This window comes from Muscardinus avellanarius (assembly GCF_963383645.1).
Source record: "Muscardinus avellanarius genome assembly, chromosome: 11".
NCBI lineage: Eukaryota > Metazoa > Chordata > Mammalia > Rodentia > Gliridae > Muscardinus > Muscardinus avellanarius.
This window is the reverse complement of record NC_137797.1, coordinates 27,100,117-27,124,797: the sequence shown is the minus strand read 5'-3', so window position 1 is coordinate 27,124,797 and position 24,681 is coordinate 27,100,117. Positions and strand designations below refer to the sequence as shown.

The 24,681-nt window shown below is 40.7% G+C and overlaps 1 protein-coding gene across 3 annotated transcripts in view; it reads left to right on the top strand.

The window, feature by feature from the left end:
* Positions 1-1,050: 1,050 nt before the first annotated feature.
* METAP2 (methionyl aminopeptidase 2) overlaps positions 1,051-24,681 on the top strand; it is a gene marked incomplete at both ends in the record, with an annotated part of 42,319 nt that continues 18,688 nt past the window's right edge. The window contains 4 exons of one of the 3 annotated variants that reach the window (XM_080705384.1): positions 1,051-1,201; positions 3,841-3,945; positions 10,394-10,459; positions 16,252-16,285. In XM_080705384.1, the coding sequence (XP_080561510.1) occupies positions 1,051-1,201; positions 3,841-3,945; positions 10,394-10,459; positions 16,252-16,285 (356 nt within the window). Of the gene's footprint in view, positions 1,202-3,840; positions 3,946-10,393; positions 10,460-16,182; positions 16,286-24,681 lie in introns of all 3 variants that reach the window. The other 2 variants (XM_080705382.1, XM_080705383.1) reach the window with 2 other exon arrangements.

Genomic DNA, 24,681 nt, shown 5'->3' with positions numbered 1-24,681 from the left:
GTGAATAAGGACGCGGCCCTTGTGAGTCACACACAGAAACGGAATGGTACAGGGAACACACTTTGTAGCCTCTTTCGCTGCTCTCTGTACTATTTATAAAACCGTGTTAAAAAAAAAAAATGGCTCCGGCAAAGACATCCCCCTCCTCTCACAGGTTCTCGCTACAGAGCAGGCACAGGTGTCTCCAGCACAAATTGGAGGTGAAGATCTCCTCCCACTTTTGGTACTGAGGATTGAACTCAGGGACATTGTATCTCTGAGCTTCACCCCCAGCCCTCTTTTTCTTCATCTTCGTCTTCTCCTTCTTCTTCTAACTTCTCTTCCTCCTCTTCTTTTTTTTTTATTTGTGGAACGGGGGATTGAACTCAGGTGCATTCTACCTCTGAGATACACTCTCAGCTCTTTCTTTCTTTCTTTCGTTCGTTTGTTCGTTCGTTCTTTCGGATTGAACTCAGGTGCATTCTACCTCTGAGATACACTCTCAGCTCTATTCTTTTCTTTCTTTCTTTCTTTCTTTCTTTCTTTCTTTCTTTCTTTCTTTCTTTCTTTCTTTCTTTCTTTCTTTCTTTCTTTCTCTTTCTTCTGATTGAACTCAGGTGCATTCTACCTCTGAGCTTTGCCCCTAACCCTGTTTTATTCTGGAAACAGGGTCTCACTAAGTTGCAGAGGGCTTCACTAAATTGCTGGGGCTGCCCTCAAGCCTGTGATCCTCCTATCTCAGCCTCTTCAGCACTGGGATTACAAGCGTGCGCCAATACAACCGGCTTGAAGATCCCCTTCTTTGGGTCAGGACGCTGGTAGATTTGCGAGGGGAACGTCCGACCTAGGAACCCACCAGCGTCGGTCCGGTGCGCCCCGGACCTGCTGCAGAAGGGCACCACGGCGGCGCGCAGAGAGCCGCGCACACCCCGCAGTCGGGTCCTCCGCCGTCCCAGCATTCCGCGCGCCCGACCATTGAGAGCGGCTTCCGGCGTCGCGGGTGTAGGTGGGTGAAGAAGGAGCGGGCCCTCGCCGCTCTCCCTCACTCGCTCGCGCTCTCTCTCCGGCAACATGGCGGGCGTGGAGGAGGCAGCGGCCTCCGGGAGCCACCTGAATGGCGACCTGGACCCAGACGATCGGGAGGAGGGAGCTGCCTCGACGGCCGAGGAAGCAGCCAAGAAAAAAAGACGGAAGAAGAAGAAGAGTAAAGGGACTGCCGCAGGTAAAGGGAGTCGTGTTTTCCCAGCCCCTGCCAGGAATGGCCGAACGACTTGGCTGGGCGGGGGTGGCAGCGATCGGGGACCCGGAGGCCAGGACGAGATCGATTCCAAGGCCCGAGAGCGTGGCGAGGCCAGACTTCAGAGTGCCGGGCCCGGGACGAGGCGGCCTCCTCCTCGGTGGGACGGGAGGGATGGTGAGGATGGAGTGGGGCAGCCGAACCTCGCGTACGCCGTGGCCCCGGGGTCGCCAGGCCCGCGGCCCACGTTGCCAAAACTCTGGCCGCACGCAGACCTCGCGCGGACCTGAAACCGCGCACAGAGCCCCGCTCTCCCGTCCTGCGCGCGTTTTGACTGCCTCCTGAATTAATCCGGTTCTGATCCGTGCGGCCGCCCCTTTGCTGGAGCTAACCTGAGACGTCTTTTGGTGGCGGGTGGGGGTGGGGTGGGCGAGGGTATGGCCTGACCCCTCGTCACCCCCCCTGTCCACCATCTGGGTTTACTTCGGGGTTTTTGACGCGGATTGCACTTTTAGGCTGTGTGTGTGTGTGTGTATGCCCGCTCGCACAAGTCGCTGAGAATTTGTGGTCGTGGTGGTGCGAGTTTTCACCTGGCTGATCGCACAGCATCGTCAGCCTTTAGGGCCTTTAGGCCTGAATTTTGATGCCACGCACAGGCAATGCAGACGGGATGTTCAGTGACTCAGAATGGAACTTCTCGAGCGGTAACCTCTAAATTTATTGTACGTCAAGGAAGGAAAGCAGCTGAAAGTTTACAGTCTGGCCCATATGATGAGCTGGGAATTTAAGGGTTTTGAGAAGTCACTGTTTTTGTTCCAGAAGCTTCTTCATTTTAGGAAAGTTTATTTTCACCTGTTTTTAATTGAAATCAGTTGGGATAGATTGAGAGAAAAAAATGGAGAAGCCAGAGTGATAACATGGAGTTGAGAGAGGGTGTAGAGGACTAATCTTCCTGAAATCTTCCTGAAATCTTGGTTAGATGGAAGTGGCAGAGGGAGAGTTGTAGGTTTGTTGGGTCTTTTCCAGAGCATGCACTAGTGGCTGTTCTTGGCTTTCGGATGAAATCCAAATTGGGCATTTTGTCCTTGAAGGTGTTCAGCACACTGGTCCTAATAGATTTGCAACAGTCTTATCTCAATACAAATCCTCTTCAGTAATCAGGACGGTGCTTTATTATGTGCTATATGGTATTTTTCTTTTTCTAAGTACATGTCACTTATACAGTTCGATTATAATCACTTCCAGAGCAGGACCCTGATTTTGTCCTTACTCAAGAATTTGTATTTTAGTAATGGATTATCTTTTCCTATGTATTTTGATTTTTCTCAGCCCATTTTGACAGCTGCTTCTTTCTTTCTTTCTTTCTTTCTTTCTTTCTTTCTTTCTTTCTTTTTGTGGGTCTGGGGATGGAACCCAGGGGCATTCGACCTCTGAGCTACACCTCTTGCCCTGTTTTTTATTCTTTATTTTGAAACAGGGTCTCACTAAGTTGCAGAGGGCCTCACTAAGTAGCTGAGGCTGTCTTTGAACCGCGGTCCTCCAGTCTCAGCCTCTCGAATGCTGGGATTACAAGTGTGCACCACCACGCCCAGCCTTATTCTTTATTTTGAAAGAGGGTCTCACTGAGTTGCAAAGGGCCTCACTAAGTAGTTGAGGCTGTACATAAACCTGGATTCTCCCGTCTCAGCCTCCCGAATGCTGGGATTACAAGTGTGCACCACCACGCCTGCCTGACGGCTGCTTTTAAGAAGCCAGTGGTATTTCATATGAATCATCCTCTTTTTTTTTTTTTTTTTTTTTTTTTTTGGTGCTGGGGATTGGACCCAGGGGCATTCTACCTCTGATCTACACCCCCAGTCTTGTTTTATTTTTTATTTTTGAGACAATATCTCACTAAGTTGTGGAGGGTCTCATTAAATTGCTAAGGCTAGCAGGAACCTGCTATCCTATCTCAGTCTCTCAAATACTGGTGCATTACAAGTGTGCACCACCACGTCCAGCCCAGCAATCCTACTCTTCAGGCTTTGAGCATTATCGCCTGTATTCTAGTAATGTAACTTTTTTTTTTTCTGGGTTTGGGGATGGAACCCAGGGCCATTTGATCTCCAAGCTGTACTCCCTGCCCTATTTGACCTTCAAGCTACACCCCCTTGCCCTATTTTTTATTCTTTATTTTGAAACAGGGTCTCACTTAAGTTGCAGAGGGCCTAAGTAGCTGAGGCTGTCAGTGAACTGGGATCCTCATCTTCCTGTCTCAGCCTCTTGAATGCTGGATGAGGGGATTACAGGTGTGCCAACATGCCTGCTATAATGTAACTATTTATTGCAGTCTGTTGGATATTTGTAAAAGTTTAAACTAAGTAAGGGTAGGGACCAACTTGCATTTTAATTTATCCTTTAGCTTCCGGCATGGGTATTTTGTTGACTGAAATAATGAATGGACACTACTACTTAGGTATAGAAGGTTCTTTTTCTGTCATTTAATGAATTACAATCAAAATTATGTTCTGTTTTTATTTCCTGAGCACATATCAGAAAGGATTTGTGAACTCTCCAGCATCTTTATAGCATATAATGGGAAAGTATCTTTTACATCTTATTTTATCAATTTTTTTGATCAACAGGGCAACAGGAACCTGATAAAGAATCAGGAGCCTCAGTGGATGAAGTAGCAAGACAGTTGGAAAAACAAGCATTGGAAGAGAAAGAAAAAGATGATGACGATGAAGGTGAGCGGTTAATTTGATTTTTGTGATTAGAAAAGATAGAAAATGTGACATTCTTTAAACAAAATCTGTTTATTATTTGCCCAGTCTATTCTCCAACATTTTACTTGTCAGAACTTCAATTAATGACACAGATAGAGAAAAAAGGTACTTATTAGCAACTCCTTAAAAAGCTGGATATGTTGAGGAGCTTCTCGGATAGTACAGATCTCAACTTAGAATATACTTAGTAGAAGGCCAGGTAGTAGGTGAGTATTAATTGAGGGGGTGTTAGTGTTCATTGAACAACACCTACGTATTCTAGGTAGTATGCTAGGTTATTTTTACATGTATTCTCATTTTAAACTCACAAAACCAATGAAAGTAGGTACTGTTCTCATTTTACAGGTGGAAAGATGGTAGGTGTCCCCTTAGTCTGTTGCTTTGTGCCCTTACCCTTGGTAACTACTAATAGATTTTTGCCTTTTCTAAATTAACATAAATGTAATGCCGGGTGTGGTGGCGCACGCTCGTAATCCCCGCGCTTGGGAGGCTGAGACAGGAGGATCACACAGGTTCGAAGCCAGCCTCAGCTACTTAGTGAGGCTCTCAGCAACTTAGTGAGACCCTGTTTCCAAATAAAATAGAAAATAGGTCTGGGCGTATAGCCCGGAGGTAGAAAGCCTCTGGGTTCTACCCCAGTACCACCAAAAAAAAAAAATTAAAAAAATATTTTAAATGTAATTATAAGCTGGGCGTGGTGGCATACGCTTGTACTCCCAACATTTGGGAGGCTGAGACAGGAGGATCGTGGTTCGTGGACAGCCTCAGCTACTTAGTGAGGCCCTTTGCAACTCAGTGAGACCCTGTTTCAAAATAAAGAGTAACCCCTGTATTCGAAAGTGATTGTGGGCTGCCTGTGCCCTGGTCATTGATACTGCAGGGAGAGGAGCTGCTGAGAGCCTTTCCCCGTGTCTGGAGGGTCTACTCCTGTCCCTTCCAGACCCTGGAGCTTTTGCACATCTTGCCAGGAAAAAAAAAAAAAAAAGAATAAAAAATTGGGCAGGGGGTATAGCTAGGAGGTCAAATGCCTCTGGGTTGCATCACCAGACCCCCCCCAAATATATATATACACACACATCATAAATGTAATTATTTAGTATGTAGTGCTTTTGAAGTTTGGCTTGTTTCACTTAGAGTAGTTTTTTCTTTTTTGAAGATTTAAAGAAATTTATTAGAAAGATAGAAATACAGAAAATAGAAATACAGCCCCATGCCAAATTGGCATGGGAGGGTGACTTGAAATGAATACACCCTCACTTAGAATAGTTTTGACATTCACCTAGTCATTGCATTCCTTTTTAGGAAGGAGTAGCAGTGTATTCCTTTTTATTGCTAAATAGTATTTCAGATTTGTTTATCCATTTATTAAAGTATATTTGGGTTTCCAGTTTTTGATTATTGTAAATAAGATTATTATGAGGTTTGCATACAGGTCCTTGTGTATCCATGTTTTCATTTCTCCTGGGAAAATACCTAGGAATGGATTCCTGGTCTTATGCTAAGTAATCGTATAAGAGCCTGTCAGACTACTTTCCAGAGTGGCTGTTCATTTTGCAGTCTGTTCAGCAGTGTTGGAGGGTCTCAGGTTATTAATATCCTTGTAGGCATTTGATATTCTTAGTTTTTAAATTATAGCCTTTTTAATAGGTGCACGATGGTACTTCATGTGGTTTCATTTGTATTTCACTAATGATATTGAGTGTCTTCATTTTTGTTTGTTTGGCAGTACTGGGGATGAAAACCAGGATTATTCTACCTCTCAACTACACCCCTAGCCCTGTTTTTTACTATTTATTTATTTATTTATTTATTTATTTATTTATTGTGGTACTAGGGGTGGAACCCAGGGGCTTTTCTACCTCCGGTCTATACTCCCAGACCTATTTAGAAACAGGGTCTCACTAAGTTGCTGAGAGCCTCACTAAGTAGCTGAGGCTGGCTTCGAACCTGTGCAGTCCTCCTGTCTCAGCCTCACAAGTGCTGGGATTAAAAGTGCGCCACCACGCCCAGCCTTTATTTTAATTAATTAATTAATTAATTAATTTTTTTTTGCAGGTCTGGGGATGGAACCCAGGTGCATTCAACCTTCGAGCTACACCCCCTGCCCTAGTTTTTATTCTTTAATTTGAAACAGGGTCTCACTAAGTTGCGGAGGGCCTCACTGAGTAGCTGAGGCTGTCCATGAACCGCAATCCTCCAGTCTCAGCCTCCCGAATGCTGGGATTACAAGTGTGTGCCACCGTGCCTGGCTATTTTTTATTTTGAAACAAGGTCTCACTAAATAGCTGAGGCCAGCAGCAAACCTGCTCTCCTGTCTCAGCTTCCCAATTATTGAGATTATAAGTGTGCACCACCACGCCCGACTTCTTTTTCTTTACTTGCCTTTCACATATCTTTTTTTGAAGTATTCACATCTTTTTTGTCCATGTTTCATTGAGTAATTTGTCATCTTACTGAGTTATGATACTCCTTTGTATATTCTGGATGTAAATGACCAGATACATGCTTTTATAACTATTTTCTTTATTTTTATTATTTACTTATTTTTGTAGTACTGGTACTGTGGTGAACCCAGGGGCAACCTACCTTTGAGCTACACTTCCAGTCCTGTTTTTATTTTGAATCAGTCTTGCTGAGTTGCGGAGGATAGTTGCTACTATCCTCCTATCTCAGCCTCCCAAGTACCGGGATTACATATGTGCTACACCACGCATATTAAGTGTTTGTTTCACAGTATTTTTTCCCATGCTATGTGGCATGTCTTTTAACTTTGTTGATGGTACCGTGTGCAGAACAATTTTTATTTTGACGAAGTCTAATTTATCCACTTGTCAGTTTATGAGTGATACTTGTGTCCTATATATGAAGTTTTATATGTTTTTACTTGCTACATTTAGGTCTATTCTTAGGATTTTTGTACACAGCACAAGGTAAAGGCTGAAGTTTTTGGGTTTTTTTCCTTTTTATTTTTTGTGGTATTGGGAATGGAACCCAGGGACAATCTACCTCCATGCTACCCCCCCCCCCAACCCCTGTTTTTTATTCTTTATTTTTAAACAAGGTCTCATTGAGTTGCAAAGGGCCTCACTGAGTAGCTGAGGCTGTCCACGAACCTGGATCCTCCTGTCTCAGCCGCCAAAATTCTGGGATTACAAACATGCGCCACCATGCCTGGCTTTCTTTTTTCTTTTTCTTTTCCTTTTTCTTTTTACATATGGATGTCCGGTTGTCAGTTCAGTAGATATCAGTTATTTCGGCATGGATTTAATAAATATCAACTGGCTGCCTATAAAGACTATTTTGGGAGGATGAAAGAAAAACATTAAAAACATAAATTGCAGTATTGTATAATGGTTAGAACCACGGACATAACATAGTTTAATATTCGGATCCTGGCTCTCTTGTCATACTTGCATGGAGTTCAGTAAGTGGTAGCTATTTTTCTGTTTTGACATTGGGCATTGAATGGAGTATTTAGTTTCCGAAGGATGATAGATAGGGGAAAAAAAAGACCATTTTATTGTGTCATTTTAAATATGAAGAAACCATTGTAGATGGAGGCTGAAAAATTCATCCTGGGTCACATAGTTAGAAAGATATTTATTTATTTATTGACTGACTGACTTATTTGTGCTGGGGATTGGACCTAGAAGCATTCTACCCTCCAGCTATATCCCTAGCCCATTTTTTAATTTTTATTTTGAAACAGGGTCTTGCTAGGTTGTTGAGAGTCACTACTTGCTGAGGCTGTCCAGGAACCTGTGATCCTCTTGTCTTAGCCTCCTAAGTACTGGGATTATTGGCATGTGACACCTGGCTTGAAAGATTTTTAGTATATGTTTAAAATTGGCTGTGCATCTTGAAGTATTTGTTTTAGGTTGAATCATGTTTTCTGTAGTTTTGTTATGTTTTCCATAGCAAAAACTGTCTTGGCCCCCTGAAAAGTAATTGAAAATTTGTGTGTGTGTGTATGTGGAGGGGGATATGGGGTTGGAACCCAGGGGCATTCAACCACCGAGCTACACCCCCTGCCTTATTTTTTATTTTTTACTTTGAAACAGAGTCTCACTAAATTGCAGAGGGCCTTACTAAGTAGCTGAGGCTGTCCGTGAACCGTGATCCTCCAGTCTCATCCTCCCGAATGCTGGGATTACAAGCGTGCGCCACCATGCCTGGCTTGCTGAAATTTATTGAGCAACATTTTTATAAATTCACACTTAAGCCTGTAACTTAATGAGCTAATGAACTAAAATGTAAGTACAGGCCGGGTGTGGTGGCGCACGCTTGTAATCCCCGCGCTTGTGAGGCTGAGGCAGGAGGATCGCACAGGTTCGAAGCCAGCCTCAGCTACTTAGTGAGGCTCTCAGCAACTTAGTGAGACCCTGTTTCCAAATAAAGTATAAAATAGGTCTAGGAGTATAGCCCAGAGGTAGAAAAGCCCCTGGGTTTCACCCCCAGTACTACTGGGGTGAATTTTTTAATTTAAAAAATTAAACAATAACCCAATTACTACATTAGGAGTCAAATAGCATAGATCTTGATTTTATTATGCCATTTTGCATGGGTTTTTTTTTGTTGTTGTTGTTGTTGTTTTTGGAGGGGGAGATTAAACACAGGATCATTCTACTTTTGAGCTTTATCTCCAGGCCTGTTTTATTCTTTGTTTTGAAACAGGGTCCCACTAAGTTGCAGAGGGCCTCACTCACTAAGTTGCTGAAGCTAGCCATGAACCTGAGATTCTCCTGTCTTGGCCTCCCAGGTATTGGGATTGTTTTGTACAAGTACCTTAAACATTTCTTAGTAACTCACATGGTCGCTTTGAGTATCAACCTGAAGTAATGAAATACAAGTGTTTAAGCTTGGTGTTGGTAGTACATGCTTGTAATCCCACTACTTGGAAGGCTGAGAAAGGAGGATCATGGTTCGTGGCCAGCCTCAGATAATTAGGGAGCTCCTCTGCAACTTAGTGAGACTGTTTCAAGGTAAACAATTAAACATTGGGTTGGGGTTGTAGCTTGAGGTAAAATGTTCCTGGGTTTCATCTCCAGTACTAAAAAAAAAGAAATACAAGTGTTTAATGCAAAGGATCGTGATCTTTATTATTGTTATTATTTTGTGTGTGTGGTGCTGGGGATTGAACCCAGGAAACTTTTGTCTCTGCACTATATCCCCAGTACTGAGATTATTCTGAGAGTACTGGTATTATAGGTGTGGGCATCACACCTTGCTTGGTTATTACTGATCTTAAAATGACACCACTTATATTCCATGTTTTTTTTTTTTTTAACAAAAGTTAATAGGTTTCATTTTTTTTAAAAAAACATCTTATTCTTTTATTTGAGCAGTTCAGCATAAAACCTGCTAGGCTTTTTATTACACAGTGAAACATACTTAAAAGTCAGCAATGTAGAAAATTCTTCTATAAGAGTATCAGGTGAACCTTATCAAATGCTTTTGTGTGTGTGCACATTTGCATGTGTGCTGGGGATTGAACCCTTAGGCATTCTACCTCTGAGCTATATGCCCAACCCTATTTTATTTTTTATTTTGACATAGTTTCGTTAAGTTGTAGAGGTCTTTACTAAGTTGCTGAGGCTGGCTGTGAACCTGTGATCCTCCTGTCACAGCCTCCCAAATATTGAGATTACAAGCATGTACCACCATGCCCTGCTCAAATGCTATTAAAAAGGTAATTGTGGGCCAGGCGTGGTGGCGCATGCGCTTGGGAGGCTGAGACAGGAGGATCGCACGGGTTCGAAGCCAGCCTCAGCTACTTAGTGAGGCTCTCAGCAACTTAGTGAGACCCTGTTTCCAAATAAAATATAAAATGGGTCTCGGAGTATACTGCCCAGAGGTAGAAAGCCTCTGGGTTCCACCCCCAGTACCACACACACACAAAAACAAAACCAAAAAGCCAGTTAATTGTGGCCGGGCGTGGTGGCGCATGCTTTGCTTGGGAGGCGGAGACAGGAGACCCTGTTTCCCCCCCAAAAAAAAATGTATAAAATAGGTCTGGGAGTGTAGCCCAGAGGTAGAAGGGCTTCCAGGAACCCCAGGACCAACCCCCCCTCCCCCTTAACCCCCAAACCAAAAAGGTAATTGTGTATGCAGGGTGTGGTTGCGTCCACCCATAATCCCAGGACCTGGGGAGCTGAGACAGGAGGATTGCAGGTTGAGACCAGCGTATGATAACAAGACCATGTTTCAAAATAAAAATAAAATAGGAGTGGGGGATGTAGGTCAAAAGTAGAATGCTCCCTGAGTTCAATTCCTAGTGCTACATGCTAAAAAAAGGTGTATGTATGTATGTATGTATGTATGTGTGTATGTATGTGTATGCATAAACATACTTGTCTCCTTGTCCTTAGGAAGCTTAAATTGATGTGTATTTGAACTTGTTTTTTCTTAGATGGAGATGGGGATGGGGATGGAGCAACTGGAAAGAAGAAGAAAAAAAAGAAGAAGAAGAGAGGACGTAAGTGTCATAAGTTAATTTTATTTGATAAATAGCAGTGCATAACAGCCGGGCGTGGTGGCGCACGCTTGTAATCCCAGCATTCGGGAGGCTGAGACCAGAGGATCGTGGTTCACGGACAGCCTCAGCTACTTAATGAGTCCCTCTGCAACTCTGTGAGACCCGGTTTCGAAATAAAGAATAAGAAATAGGGCAGGGGGTGTAGCTTGGAGGTCGAATGCCCTTGGGTTCCATCCCCAGACCCGCAAAAATAAAATAAAATAAAATAAAATAAAAATAGCAGCGGATATTAGCCATTAGGTTGGAAGAGTAAGTTAAAAGTTTAAGGTCTTGATATATGTCAGGAAGATAAATTTTGGTTTAATAAAGGTAGGATTTAATGAAATTAATAATTATTTTAGCAAATACTTGGTTTTAATAATCCTTAGCTGTTATTTAGTCAAAGAATGTTAATATAAGCTAGTTGCATTTAATCAGAAGTTAGGGATGAGTTCCTAAAAATTTTACAATTTACAACTTGAAAAATTCAAAGAAAAATTCTGTTATGAGTGGCTGTAGTGGTGGCCCTATCTAGTAGTAGGGTAAACATAATTTGCAGTATTTCTGCCAGCTTTGAAACTATAAGATTCTTGGTGAATATTTAATGGAGTCCTATTATTTAAAGTGTGTGCATAGTGAGATTTTATAAATAACTTTTACATTGCCCTATTTCAGATATGATAAAATATGACCCTGCTTGTATTTTGTTTCTATGAATAACATACATAACCAAGTATCTTAAAGCAGGGTGTGGTGGCGCACGCTTATAATCCCAGAATTTGGGAGGCTGAGACGGGAGGATCTTGGTTCACAGCCAGCCTCAGCTACTACTTAGGCCCTTTGCAACTCTCAGTGAGACCCTGTTTCAAAATAAAGAATAAAAAATAGGGCTAGGGATGTACCTCGGAGGCATCCCCAGTACTGAAAAAAAACAAATATAATAAATGACATAACCAAGTATCTTGAAGGAGCCTGAAAATATATTAGCATAGTATACTAGGGGGAAATTGTATAATATTGGGGAATAAAGATTGGGTTGAGAATTACAATACCCAAATTCTAATAACCTTGGATGCCCTTTGGTCTATCAGGGATCATTAAATATCTGGTTATGCCTTCCTTTAAAATCTTTCAGGAAGCTGGGCGTGGTGGTGCATGCTTGTAATCCCAATATTTGAAAGGCTGGAGACAGGAGGATCATGGTTCTCGGACAGCCTCCGCTACTTAGTGAGGCCCTTTGCCAACTCAGTGAGACCCTGTTTCAAAATAAAAAATGTTGCTGAGGTGTAGCTCGGAAATGGAATGCCCCAGTTCCATCCCCAGTACTGAAAAAAAAAAAATCTTTCAGGCTAAAATTTTATAAATTAAAATTTTTGAAACTGATCTTCTATTTTATTCTATGTGCCCAGCCCTATATTTTATTCTTTGTTTTGAAACAGGATCTCACTGAGTTGCAAAGAGCCTCACTAAGTAGTAGCTGAGGCTGTACTTGAACTGTGATCCTCCTGTCTCAGCCTTCCAAATGCTGTGATTAAAAGTGTGTGCCCGGCTGAGAAGTACTTATCTTTGGGGGTATCTCTGGCCTCTGTCAGGTAGAGGTGGGAAAGCCTTTCTCCACAGGCATCTATTCTTGCTCTATCCTTTCACTCCTAAGAGGGTGTCATTTTTGCTTTTAGCTTGTGAAGGCATGCTAGTCTGCATTTAGTGAGCACAAGTGACTTGCAAGTCAGGAAGCTTCCAGGGATTATAATGTCCTATTCCTTCCATTAAAAAATCATTGAAAGCTGGGTGTGGTGCCGCACGCTGTAATCCCAGCACTTGGGAGGCCGAGACAGGAGGATTGCACAGGTTTGAACCCAGCCTCTGCTACTGAGTGAGGCTCTCAGCAACTTAGTGAGACCCTGTTTCCAAATAAAGTATAAAATAGGTCTGGGAGTATAGCCCGGAGGTAGAAAAGCCCCTTTGGTTCCACCCCCAGTACCACCCCATCCCCCAAAAGAAAATCATTAAGCGTGTGGCTGTGAAGGACAGAGTATGTAACTGCTAGAATGCTTGTTTATTTTTATTTTTATTTTTTGCGGGTCTGGGGATGGAGCCCAGGGGCATTTGACCTCTGAGCTATACCCCCTGCCCTATTTTTTATTCTTTATTTTGAAACTGGGTCTCACTGAGTTGCAGAGAGCCTCACTAAGTAGCTGAGGCTGTCCGTGAACCGTGATCCTCTGGTCTCAGCCTCCCGAATGCTGGGATGACAAGCTTGTGCCACCACGGCTGGCTAGAGTGCTTGTTGAATCCCCAGCACTGGAAGGAAGGAGGCAGGGTGGGCGGGCAGGCTGGCTGGGCAGGCTGGCTGGCCAGCCTGTGAGAAGTGATATTCCCAGAAAAGGACTTGAGATTCCTATTTCTCCAGAATTGCTCCCCATTGAGGGCACACCAGCAAGGAGGATTCTTACAGGGCTGTTTTGTACTTGCCATTCATAGAATTATTCCACTGGCAAATGTTTTGGCATGACACAGTTGTGCCTCCTCTGTTGAAATCACTGTTCCTTGCACTTCCTTATCAGCATTCTCAAGAGACCTTCATTTTCCTGTCTTTTATTCATTTATTTATTTATTTTGCAGTACTGGGGATTTAATTCAAGGGCATTCTGCCTCCGAGCTTTACCCCCAGCCCTATTTTTTTATTTTTTTATTTTGAAACTGAGTTGCAGGGGGCCTCACTAAGTCACTGAGGCTAGCCATGAACCTGCGGTCCCTGTCTCAGCCTCCCAAGTACTGGGATTACAAGTGTGTGACACCATACCTGCCCATTTTCCTATTCTTAAAATCAAGAATAATTGTGTTTCCTAAGCAGTTGGTTTTATCTCAGAAACACTATAAACTCTGCAGATATCTGCCTATTTAATGTTGGCTCCTAGAGGGATTAGAGCCAAATTTGTAGTTTGTATTGGCTTTATTTCAGGCTCTATTTTATGTTCATTTCCTTGTTTTGACTTTTGCTTTCTCCTTGACACTGAGTGTCTCTTATTTGTGTATTTGATATCCTGACCAGCTACTTTCTGATTCGTTCACTGCTCTCATTTTCCTCTCCAATAAAGTGGGAGAAGTATAAATAGTTGATAACAGCAATACAGATTGTTGTAGTTTATTCATGGTATTATGTAATACTTTGGGGAATGGGGTTTAGGTCAGTGGCAGATCACTTGCCTGGCATGCATGAGGCTTTGGGTTTGAACACAGAAAAGAGAGGAACTTGAGAATAGTACGTGATAATTTTCAAAAGTTATCCAGATCGCATGTGACTTATTTTGTGGATGAGGTAATGGCACCATTGAGTTCTTTTTTTTTTTTTTTTCTTTCTGTGGGTCTGGGGATGGAACCCAGGGGCATTTGACCTCCGAGCTACACCCCCTGCTCTATTTTTTATTCTTTATTTTGAAACTGGGTCACACTGAGTTGCAAAGGGCCTCACTAAGTAGTTGAGGCTGTCTGCGAACCGCGATCCTCCAGTCTCCCAAATGCTGGGATTACAAGTGTGCGCCACCACACCCGGCACCATTGAGTTCTTGACCAAGTCCCAGCTAATTAAATGGTAGAGTTTGGACTTTAACACTCATGTTTTATATTCAGAAAAAAAATGTATATTTTTCTCTAATGATCATTTTGAGCCTTTTATCTATCATCTCTTAATATGTACATAGTATAGAAGGCATCTTTATCAGATCTGTAGATGAGACAAAAGTCATATCTCAAAAGACCAGAATTAAGTAGTGTTTTGACCAGTTGATGGTGATAATATTTTAACAGAAATCAAGATTTTTTTTCAGAAGGCCTGGACAACAATGACAATAGGCTAATGTTCACACGCTGAAATTTTACAGAGGCAAATATAAAACTAGGCTGGTGGAATCCTAAGAATTTTGAGTGCTTATGCAGTGTGAACCAAAAAAGCAAAGTGTCTAGTTATTTCAGTAATAGAAGGAACTCTATAAGTAGCAGTATAGTCTTATACTAATTACACCTTGCTTGACTTTATTAATAGAGGTCACTTCTGGCATCACTGAAAAGACACATCAACAAATTCATGATTGGCAGATTTAGGTGAAAGTGATGAGAGAGAATCATACTTAAAAGGGATGTCTCGTGGAGAGGGAGGAATAGGCAATGCATAGTAAATTTTTTTCACTTATAACAATAAAGCTGTGACTAATAGATGTAATTGACAGATTAGTGTGGGAGAGCTTTCTAAGTGTTAAAATGAATGTATTTTAACTTGAGTGACAGCGACTGTCTTCATTGTCAGTTCAGTGCCACGTGCCAGGGATGTTGAGACAGGGTTGAGTGTGAGGCGGAAGTAGGTAATCTCTAAATCTATTTTTCTTTTATAATTCTGTTGCCTTTTGAGAACATGTACTCAGAGGAAATGTTCTCCAGTTTTGCTTGTTCATGGAACACTTGAACACTGTGATGTAGAGAAAAGTGTGTGTTCATGAGGTACTGTTTGGATAGAAGGTGGGAGCCACAAATGACATAGACAAATGATTTGCCTCAATAAATGGTTATGTTCTTATTTATGTGTTTCTTTTTATCCTTTTTGCAGAACAGAGTGAAATATGTGTTAAAATCTAAGGGGGAAAAAACTGACACGAACAGTTAAAAGGAAAACTATATACTTCAGCTCAGTAGTGGGTAAACACTGCAGGGTTTTACACGGAAAGCCGTAATACTATTGCATAAATTAGCTCTCATGCAACTTCTTGGCATTCCTTGGACATAGCATTCATTATAAAAAGGCAGGTCTTCATATAATAAGAACTGCATGTCTAGTTCTTAAGTATTTTTATAGAGTTTCTAGAAGAAAAATCTTTCCTTTTTTTAAGAGCATCTTGGGGAACACTGGTGTCTTTACTGGTCAGATATCCCATATCCAAAATGCTTGGGTCCAGCAGTATTTCAGATTTTGGTTTTGGGTAGTTTTTTGTTTTGTTTTGTTTTTTGGCAGAGTTTGAGATATTTGCATTTAATGAAATAGTGGGGGTAGAACACAAGTCTAAACGCAAAGCATAAACATGGAAGTTCATTTATGTTTCATACATGCATAGCCTGAAGGTGATTTTATGCAATATTTTTAGTGTACTTGTGGAGCATGTCAATGCAGTGCTAAGGGCATTTGGAGTTTTAGATTAGGGATGCTCAAGCTGTATGCAATCTGGGGAATATTGTCTAAGTTGTTTGCCAGGGGTTGTAACTTTTTTTGAGTGTCTGGAAATTTGCATTTGACTAAAATCTTTCAGCATCGGTTGTATATGCCATTAACCTTCACTAATATCCTCTTGAAACAATAGTTTTTCACTTATTTTACTAATATTTCATATTAGGACTTTTTGTTTCCTGTTACTACTTTGGTTTTTTGTGAAAAACATCCTCTGTTGCATTTCTGGTATAGTAAATGAAGATGAAAACATTGCAAGTTTGCTGTATATTAAGGCAACACTCTGGAAATACCTAATGGAATTCTGAGGAGTTAGATTTCTCAGGCAGCAGTAAATCAGAGTGGAGTTAGCGTGGTGAAGTTCGGGACATATAAAATGATTTGATCTGGGAAACGTGATAACTACCTACTTTTATTTTTAACTGTAGTTAATGAAGTTAACCGAAGTTAATGCTTTATTTGTATCTCACAGCAAAAGTTCAGACAGACCCTCCCTCAGTTCCGATATGTGACCTGTATCCTAATGGTGTATTTCCCAAAGGACAAGAGTGTGAATACCCACCCACGCAAGATGGGTAAGAATCGTAAAATATTTTCCAATTTGACTTTTGACAGTTGTAGTTTGGCAGTAAAGCAGACTTGATTTTTCTCTGACCTTTGCTCTACTACTTTATTAAATCATATTAATTTGTTGTAAAGAAAATAATAGCAGAAGCCCTCTTATCCAAGATGATTATGACCGGTAGTGTCAGGTTGGTTAATCAAAATATGTTAAGTCAGGTGGCACATGTCTATAATCCTGGTACTTGGGAGACTGAGGCAGGAGGATTGCAGGTGTGACCCCAGCCTAAGCAACTTACTGAGACCCTTAGCAACTTGGCAAAACCCTGTTTCAAAAAAGAAAAATTAAAAAAGAGCTCGAGGTGTAGCCTGGAAGTAGAATGCCCCCCTGGGTTCAAGCCCCAGTACCCACAAACTAAAGTTGAAGTGGGGATTACAAAAAAAGAAAAAATCAATAGATCTTTGTAGATAAAGGTTAGATTTTTTTTTTTTAACCTCTCAGTATTTTACCATGGATTGTATTATATTCATTCCACTTTTTTTCTTTATAAATTCTAATTAGTATATTACTTAATGATTTCTATTTTGGGTTTCTGGGCAGAAGAGCATGAACCCAGTGGTCTGAGGGTTGATACCTCTATCTTTGTTCTTTTCTTTTCTTTCTTTTTTTTTTTTTTTTTTTTTTTTTTTTGCGGGTTTGGGGATGGAACCCAGGGGCATTTGACTTCCAAGCTACACCCCCTGTCTTAGCTTCCCAAGTACTGGGATTACAAGCATGTGCCACTATGCCTGGCTAGTTTTAAAGTTTTAAGTATTTCTATGTTTTAATTTTTTAATATTTATTTATTTATTTATTTATTTATTTATTTAGGTGGTACTGGGGGTGGAACCCAGAGGCTTTTTACCTCCGGGCTATACTCCCAAACCTTTTTTATATTTTATTTTGAAACAGGGTCTCACTAAGTTGCTGAGAGCCTCACTAAGTAGCTGAGGCTGGCTTTGAACTCGTGTGATCCTCCTGTCTCAGCCTCCCAAGCGCGGGGATTATAAGCGTGTGCCACCACACCCGACTATTTCTATGTTTTATAATTCTGGGTTCCTAGCATGCTCTTTGATTTTCTTAAAACTCTTATTTTTTGTTTTATTATATCTTTAATTGATCTGGATATTTTGTACAAGATCTTAAGCATTCATTTTATTTTCTTTCAAATTTTATTTTTTTGGTGGTACTGGGGGTGGAACCCAGGGGCTTTACTCCCAGACCTTTTTCTTTTTTTTTTTTTTTTTTTTTTTGGTGGCACTGGTAGTGGAACCCAGAGGCTTTCTACTTCTGGGCTATACTCCCAGACCCATTTTATATTTTATTTGGAAACAGGGTCTCACTAAGTTGCTGAGAGCCTCACTAAATAGCTGAGGCTGGCTTCAAACCTGTGCGATCCTCCTGTCTCAGCCTCCCAAGCGCGGGGATTACAAGCATGCGCCACCACGCCCGGCTCGATAGCTTGTTTAATGTATATTAAATAATTCATCCTAATGATTTGAATGACCATATTTGTCATATACTATATTCTCATATATTATGGAATCAAATTCTGTTTTCACTGATATATTTGTATGTCCTTAGGCTAATACAATTTTTATTCAATATCAGAAACGTTAAGTGTTATTCTCTCCTGCCACATACATATTAAGAAATGTCCTTGTGGGGATTCTGATCAGAATTATACTTATTGTTGTTAGTTCCTGAAAATGGAAAGTTTTATGTCATGGGGTTTTTGTTGTTTGTTTGTTTGTTTGTTTGTTTGTTTTATAGTACTGAGGATGAAACTCGGGGGCATTCTACCTCTGAGCCACACCACTTAGCCTTATTTTTTATTCTTTGTTATTTTGAAATAAGGTCTCACTGAATTTCATAGGGCCTCACTAAGTAGTAGCTGAGGCTGTCTGCAAACTGCCATTGTCCTGTTTCAGCCTCCCAATTGCTGGGACTATAAGCATGTGCCACCACACTCAGTTTATGGTATTTTTTAAATTATTATTCACATATATTTACTTTTTCAGATAGATCATATATCATGTTTATTCTTAAGTGTTTTATGGTTTTTGTTGCTGTATTTTCATTTCTATGTTCTTGTTGCTAGAGAGTAAACCGGTTTCCTATATTTGTTAACAGATTATTAATAATTTAACAACTTGAACATTGGGAGAAACTTTAAGTAATATATAGTACATGAGAAAAATACTCAGATTTTTGTAAATCTAAAAAACTTCCAGCTGGGCATAGTAGTATACTTCTGTAATCCCAGTACTCAGGTGCCTGAGACAGGAGGATCTCGGGTTCAAGGATGGCCTCAGCAACCTAGGAAGACCCTGTTTCAAAACAAAAAATAAGAAAGGGCTGGGCGTGTAGCTCCAAGGTATAATACCTCTGGGATTAATCCCTCTTACTCCTCTCCACACACAATAAGTAAATAAATAAAAATTAAAATAGGGTTTAGGGTTGGGGATGTAGCTCAGAGATAGAATGCCCCTGGATTCAATCCCCAGTACCACAGGGGAAAAAAATTTAGCCAGGCATAGTGTGGCACATTCCTATAATCTTGGTGCTTGGAAGGCTGAGACAGAAGAATTGTCGTTTTGAGGCCAGCCTCAGCAACTTAGAACCTGTTTCAAAATAATAAAATAGGACCGGGTGTAGCTCAGAGGTAAAACTTTCCTGGGTTCAGTCTCCAGTACCACCACCAAAAACAACCTCCCCCCAGAAAAGGGTATTAGATATTAACTCTAATAAAAATTTCAAGCATCATCTAAAAATTGGGCATTCTATAAAATATCACAGCTAGGTAAATTCAAACAGTAATTTCCCAGTACTATGCAAATACCTATGTAATAATATATAGTGCCTTTTAACTTTCCTTATTCTTTAGAACAACTAATTTTTAGCTGCTTTATTTATTTATTTTTGTTTGTTTTCCAAGACTAAGATCCAGTCAAGTGTCGTACATTGTTTATGGTTTGAATCTTTTTCTTCTCTATATTGTGTGTTCTTTGAAGAAATCAGTTGACAAAGTTTTATATCCTTGGATTTCCTCAGTTTTTCCTTGTGATGTTAAACTTTTTTTTAATTTATCTGTGTTCTGTAGATTGTAATTAGGGTTAGAATGCTTAGCTTAGACTTATATTTAACATTGGGACAGTTATTGTCATAATTGAATTTGTCTTTTATATTGTATCATACTCTTTTGCACTAAATATGTCAGGCTGTCCTGCTGTTAGTTTTTTTTGTGTGTGTGTGGGTCTGAGAATGGAACCCAGGGGCATTTGACCTCCGAGCTACACCCCCTGCCCTATTTTTTTTTTTTTTTTTTTATTCTTTATTTTGGAACCGAGTCTCACTGAGTTGCAGAGGGCCTCACTAACTACCATCCTCTGGTCTCAGCCTCCCGAATGCTGGGATTACAAGCGTGCGCCACCATGCCCGGCTAAGGTACTTTCTTTATTTGTAATTTCCAAGTAACCTGTGGGGTACTTCTTTTTTTATATATTTTATACTTTTATTGGTACATTATAGTCTCACATCATAGTATGGTTCATAATAATAGTGGCATACATGTGCACAGGACTTGGTGGGCTTTCACCCAGCTTCCTCCCCATTTCTCCCTTCCCCATAGAGGGTCTTGAGATTAGCATTGGTATTTTCACATAAGTACACAATGCCGATGGCAGTTAATTCCTTCGTTAATCTTCTCTGCCCTTCTTCACTTCCCCTAGACCACCTCCCGGCTCTACTGGAGTTCCTTCTCCATTGACTGAAGCCCCTTTTATATCCCACTTATTATATTTCCTAGCTTCTGCATATGAGAGAAAACACATGACCCTTCACTTTTTGTGACTGGCTAATTTCACTTTGGATAATGTTCTCCAGATCCATCCATTTTCTTGCAACTAATATTGTTATTTATTTATTTATTTTTTGCGGGTCTGGGGATAGAACCCAGGGGCATTTTACCTCCGAGCTACAGCCCCTGCCCTATTTTTAATTCTTTGTTTTTGAAACAGGGTCTCACTAAGTTAAGGAGGGCCTCACTAAGGAGCTGAGGTTGTCCGTGAGCCGCGATCCACAGGTCTCAGCCTCCTGAATGCTAGGATTACTCAGCATGCGCCACCATGCCCGGCTCCTATTTTTTATTCTTTATTTGGAAACGGAGTCTCACTGAGTTGGAATGGGCCTCACTAAGTAGCTGAAGCCCCTGTCTCAGCCTCCTGAATGCCGGGATTACAAGCGTGTACCACCATGCCTACCTTATTTTATTCTTGACTGCTGAGTAGAATTCCATTGTGTATATATCCTATAAGTTTATAATCCATCTATTGATGGCTACTTGAGTTAGTTCCATAATTCAGCTCTTGTGGATTGTGCTGCTAAGACCATAGTCCTTTTGGAAAAATACACAGGATTGGTATACCTGGACTATGGGGAACCTTGGTATATAATTGGAATATCCCTTTTTATAATCACCTTTCACTTAATTATTTTAATATTCAGTGATGATTCTTGCTTTATTATTTCATTAGGGAATGTAAAATAGTGAATTTTTATTTTTTAGCATTATCTTAAATTTTTTGGATGATATATTTTTTTAAAAGAAGAGTGTTTTTGCAGGGTGTGGTGATGTACACTTGTAATCATAATACTTGGGAGGCTGAGACAGGAGGGTTGCCGGTTTGAGCCCAGCCCCTACAACTTAGTGGGACTCTTTCAGAATTAAAAAATAAAAAGGATCAGGGTATAGCTTAGTAGAATGCCCCTGGGTTGAATCCCTAGTACCAAAAAAAAAAATGTGTTCTTATCAATTATAGTTGGTTTTTAATGGCAGACTTAAAACATCTTACTTTTGTTTTATCAGTATTCATTTTCAGAGAAAGGGTTTTGTGTCATATCTGTATTTTGATTATTTTGGAGTTAAAGGCATTTATTTTCTTTAGTTCATTCATTCATTGATTTTTTTTTTTTTTTTTTTTTTTTGTGGTACTGGGAATTGAACCCAGGGACAATCTACTTCTGAGCTACACCCCATTCTGAATTTTATTTTTATTTTGAAACAGGGTCTTGCTAAGTTCCTGAGGCAGGCCGGCCTCAAGCCTGTGGTCCTCCTCTCTCGCCCTTTGAAGTACTGGGATTACAAGCACATGACACTTGGTCTAGCCTGTTTTATTTATTTGTTTCTTTATTTTGCAGTACTGGGGTTTGAACCCAGAGCCTTACACATACTAACTAAATGTTCCACCAGTGAGCTACACCCCCAGAACATACCCCCCACCCGGTCGACATCTTTGTGCTTTTTTATTTTACTTATTTTACTAAGCCTTGTGCATCCACTGATAAAAATGATAAAACATTGAAAAAAATCTCAAGGAAGTGGGAGGAATTTATATATTCCATAAACATTTCTCTTTTTTAGAACTAAAAAACTTTTATTTAATGATTCTTTTTAAACAGTTTAATAATCCTAGTTAGCCATCCAAAATGCAAACTGTGTACACCAGGAAAGGAGTAATAACTAAGTGTGAGTTGACTGGCTTCTTTTGGACACGGTCTTGATGTGTTGATCAGTTACCTGAGATTAGCAACCCAAGTGACTGATACCAGGCGTGTGCCATATACCTGTGATAAAACATTTCAAAAGCATTTCTGCCCTGCTCTGTAAGTTGGATGAACTTCCTGTCTTTAGGAAGGATGACAGAATGACCTTTTTCCCATTATATCTCAATAATTTCTGCAATTTTTGGTAAATAGACTGAAAAGAGCCAGGTTGAGACAGAAGAATTGTAGGTTTGAAGCCAGCCTCAGCAACTTGGTGAGACCCTGTTTTAAAATTAAAAAAAAAAATAGGAAAGGGGCCTGGGAATGTAGTTTGGAGGTAGAATGCCTCTGGATTCAGCCCCAGTACCAAAATAAATAAATATAGGAAAAGAATATGATTCCATGATAAATTTTGTTCTTCCTTTGGGCCTTGAATTATAATTATAGGCCCTTAATCATTGGTTTTTCTAGTATTGCTGATGATTTTCTTTTTCTTTCTTTTTTTTTTTTTTTTTTTGGTGGTATTGGGGGATGGGACCCAGGAGCCTTCTACCTCCAGGCTACACTCCCAGACCTATTTTATATTTCATTTGGAAACAGGGTCTCTGGCTTCAAACCTGCGTGATCCTCCTGTCTCGGCCTCCCAAGCGCGGCGATTACAAGCGTGCACCACCACACCCGGCTGCTGCTGATTTTCTATTTTAACTTGACTTTGAGCAAGAGTTTCTTTAATCCAGTTTCTGACTGACAGTTTTTCTTTTACCACTGATAAAAGTCATTCTATAATCTTTTGTAGTTTTGTTTGTGTGGACAAACCTTGGGTCTCACGCATACTGAGCAAGTGCTCTACCACTGAGCCACACCCAGCCCATTACATAAACTCTTGAAGAATCCATTGCTTCTGAGAGTCAGCTGTGTCCTCCTCAGAAGTGGAAAGCATTTGCTGTGTGTGGTAGCACACATGTATAATCCCAGTTCTTGGGAAGTTGAGACAGGAAAATCTCAGATTTGCGGGTTTGCAGGCACCCTCTGCAACTTCCAAGGCTCTCAACAATGTAGGCCCTGTTTCCAAATTAAAAAGAAATAGGAGTGCATGTGTAGCTTGGAGGTAGAATGCCCATGGGTTCAATCCCAAGCACCACACACACACACACACACACACACACACACACACACACACACAGTGGTGGGTATTCATGAGATCTTTTGGTTTCTGTATTATATTTTGTTCTGACTTAAAAATGTAGTAAAAGTACATTCGAAACCTAATTATACTCATGTTTTAACCTTTAACAGTAGTATATTTTCAGAACATAAGAGTTCACAGGGTGCATGGGTGGGGCATGAATTGGAATTGATAATGACAAATTTGTGTTTACATTCTAAATTCATAGTCTTATCACTCTACAGTAAATATTCACTGGGTTTTTTTTTGTTTTTTTGTTTGTTTTGTGGGTCTGGGGATGAAACCCGGGGGCATTCGACCTCCAAGCTACACCCCCTTCCCTATTTTGTGTTCTTTATTTTGAAACCGGGTCTCACTGAGTTGCAGAGGGCCTCACTAGGTAGTAGCTGTGGCTGTCTGTGAACCGCGATCCTCCTGTCTCAGCCTCCCACGTGCTGGGATTACAAGCGTGCGCCACCACGCCCGGCTCATTGATGTTTTTATTTGTCACAAAACCTTTGACTTTGGAGGCAAGTGGTGCAGACAGCTACTATTAGTACAGCTGTGATATATATATATATATATATGCTAAAATTAGGACATGTGTAAAAGATAAAGAGTTATGATGCATTTTGTTTAAAAACTGATCTGGGGATTTAAGTAGTACCTTTATGCCTGAAAATTATTTATGCTTAGAACTTCTGGGTTTTTAGTTCTCAGGAAATATTTTTCAATTACTACTAGAGGTTAGGAGATTGTGGCACTTATAACCTAACACATTTTTATATTTAGTATCTAGGACTGAAAGTCATTGATTCTCTAAGCAGAACATTTTTCAGAAATGTTAACTGTTCTAGAATGAAAATCTTTTAGCTGGGCGTGGCGGCCCACGCTTGTAATCTCAGCGCTTGGGAGGCTGAGACAGGAGGATCGCGCAGGTTCGAAGCCAGCCTCAGCTACTTAGTGAGGCTTTCAGCAACTTAGTGAGACCCTGTTTCCAAATAAAATATAAAATAGGTTTAGGAGTATAGGCCAGAGATAGAAAGCCTCTGGGTTCCATCCCCCAGTTCCACACACACACAAAAAATTATGTCTGGGACTGGGGATGTGGCTTAGTGGTAGAGCACTTGCTTAGCACATGAGAGGTCCTGAATTCTGTCCCCATCACCACAAAACAAAAAATTGCATTTGTACTGAACATGTACAGATTTTTTTTGTCATCATTCCTTAAACAATGTAGTATAACAACTATTTTTTGTGTGTGTGTGTGTGTGTGTGTGTGTGTGTAGTACTGGGGATGAAACCCAGGGTCATTGTACCTCTGAACTACACCCCCAGCCCTATTTTTTAGTCTTGTTTTTTTTTTGAAACAAGGTCTCACTGAGTTGTGAAGTACCTCGCTAAGTAGCCAAGGCCGTCCGCAAATGGTGATCTTCTGGTCTCAGCCTCCCTACTACTGGGATTACAAGCCTGTGCCACCACACCCAGCTGTATAACAACTATTGACATAGCAATTACATTGTGTTAGGTATTTTAATATAGTGATGTAAGGGACTTGAGTATTCTTGGATCTTGCTATTTATTGGGTGGGGAGCGGAGGATTATTCTGGAACCATTCCTCCAGATGCTAAGAACAGCTGTACATGCCCTGTTGGCTAATT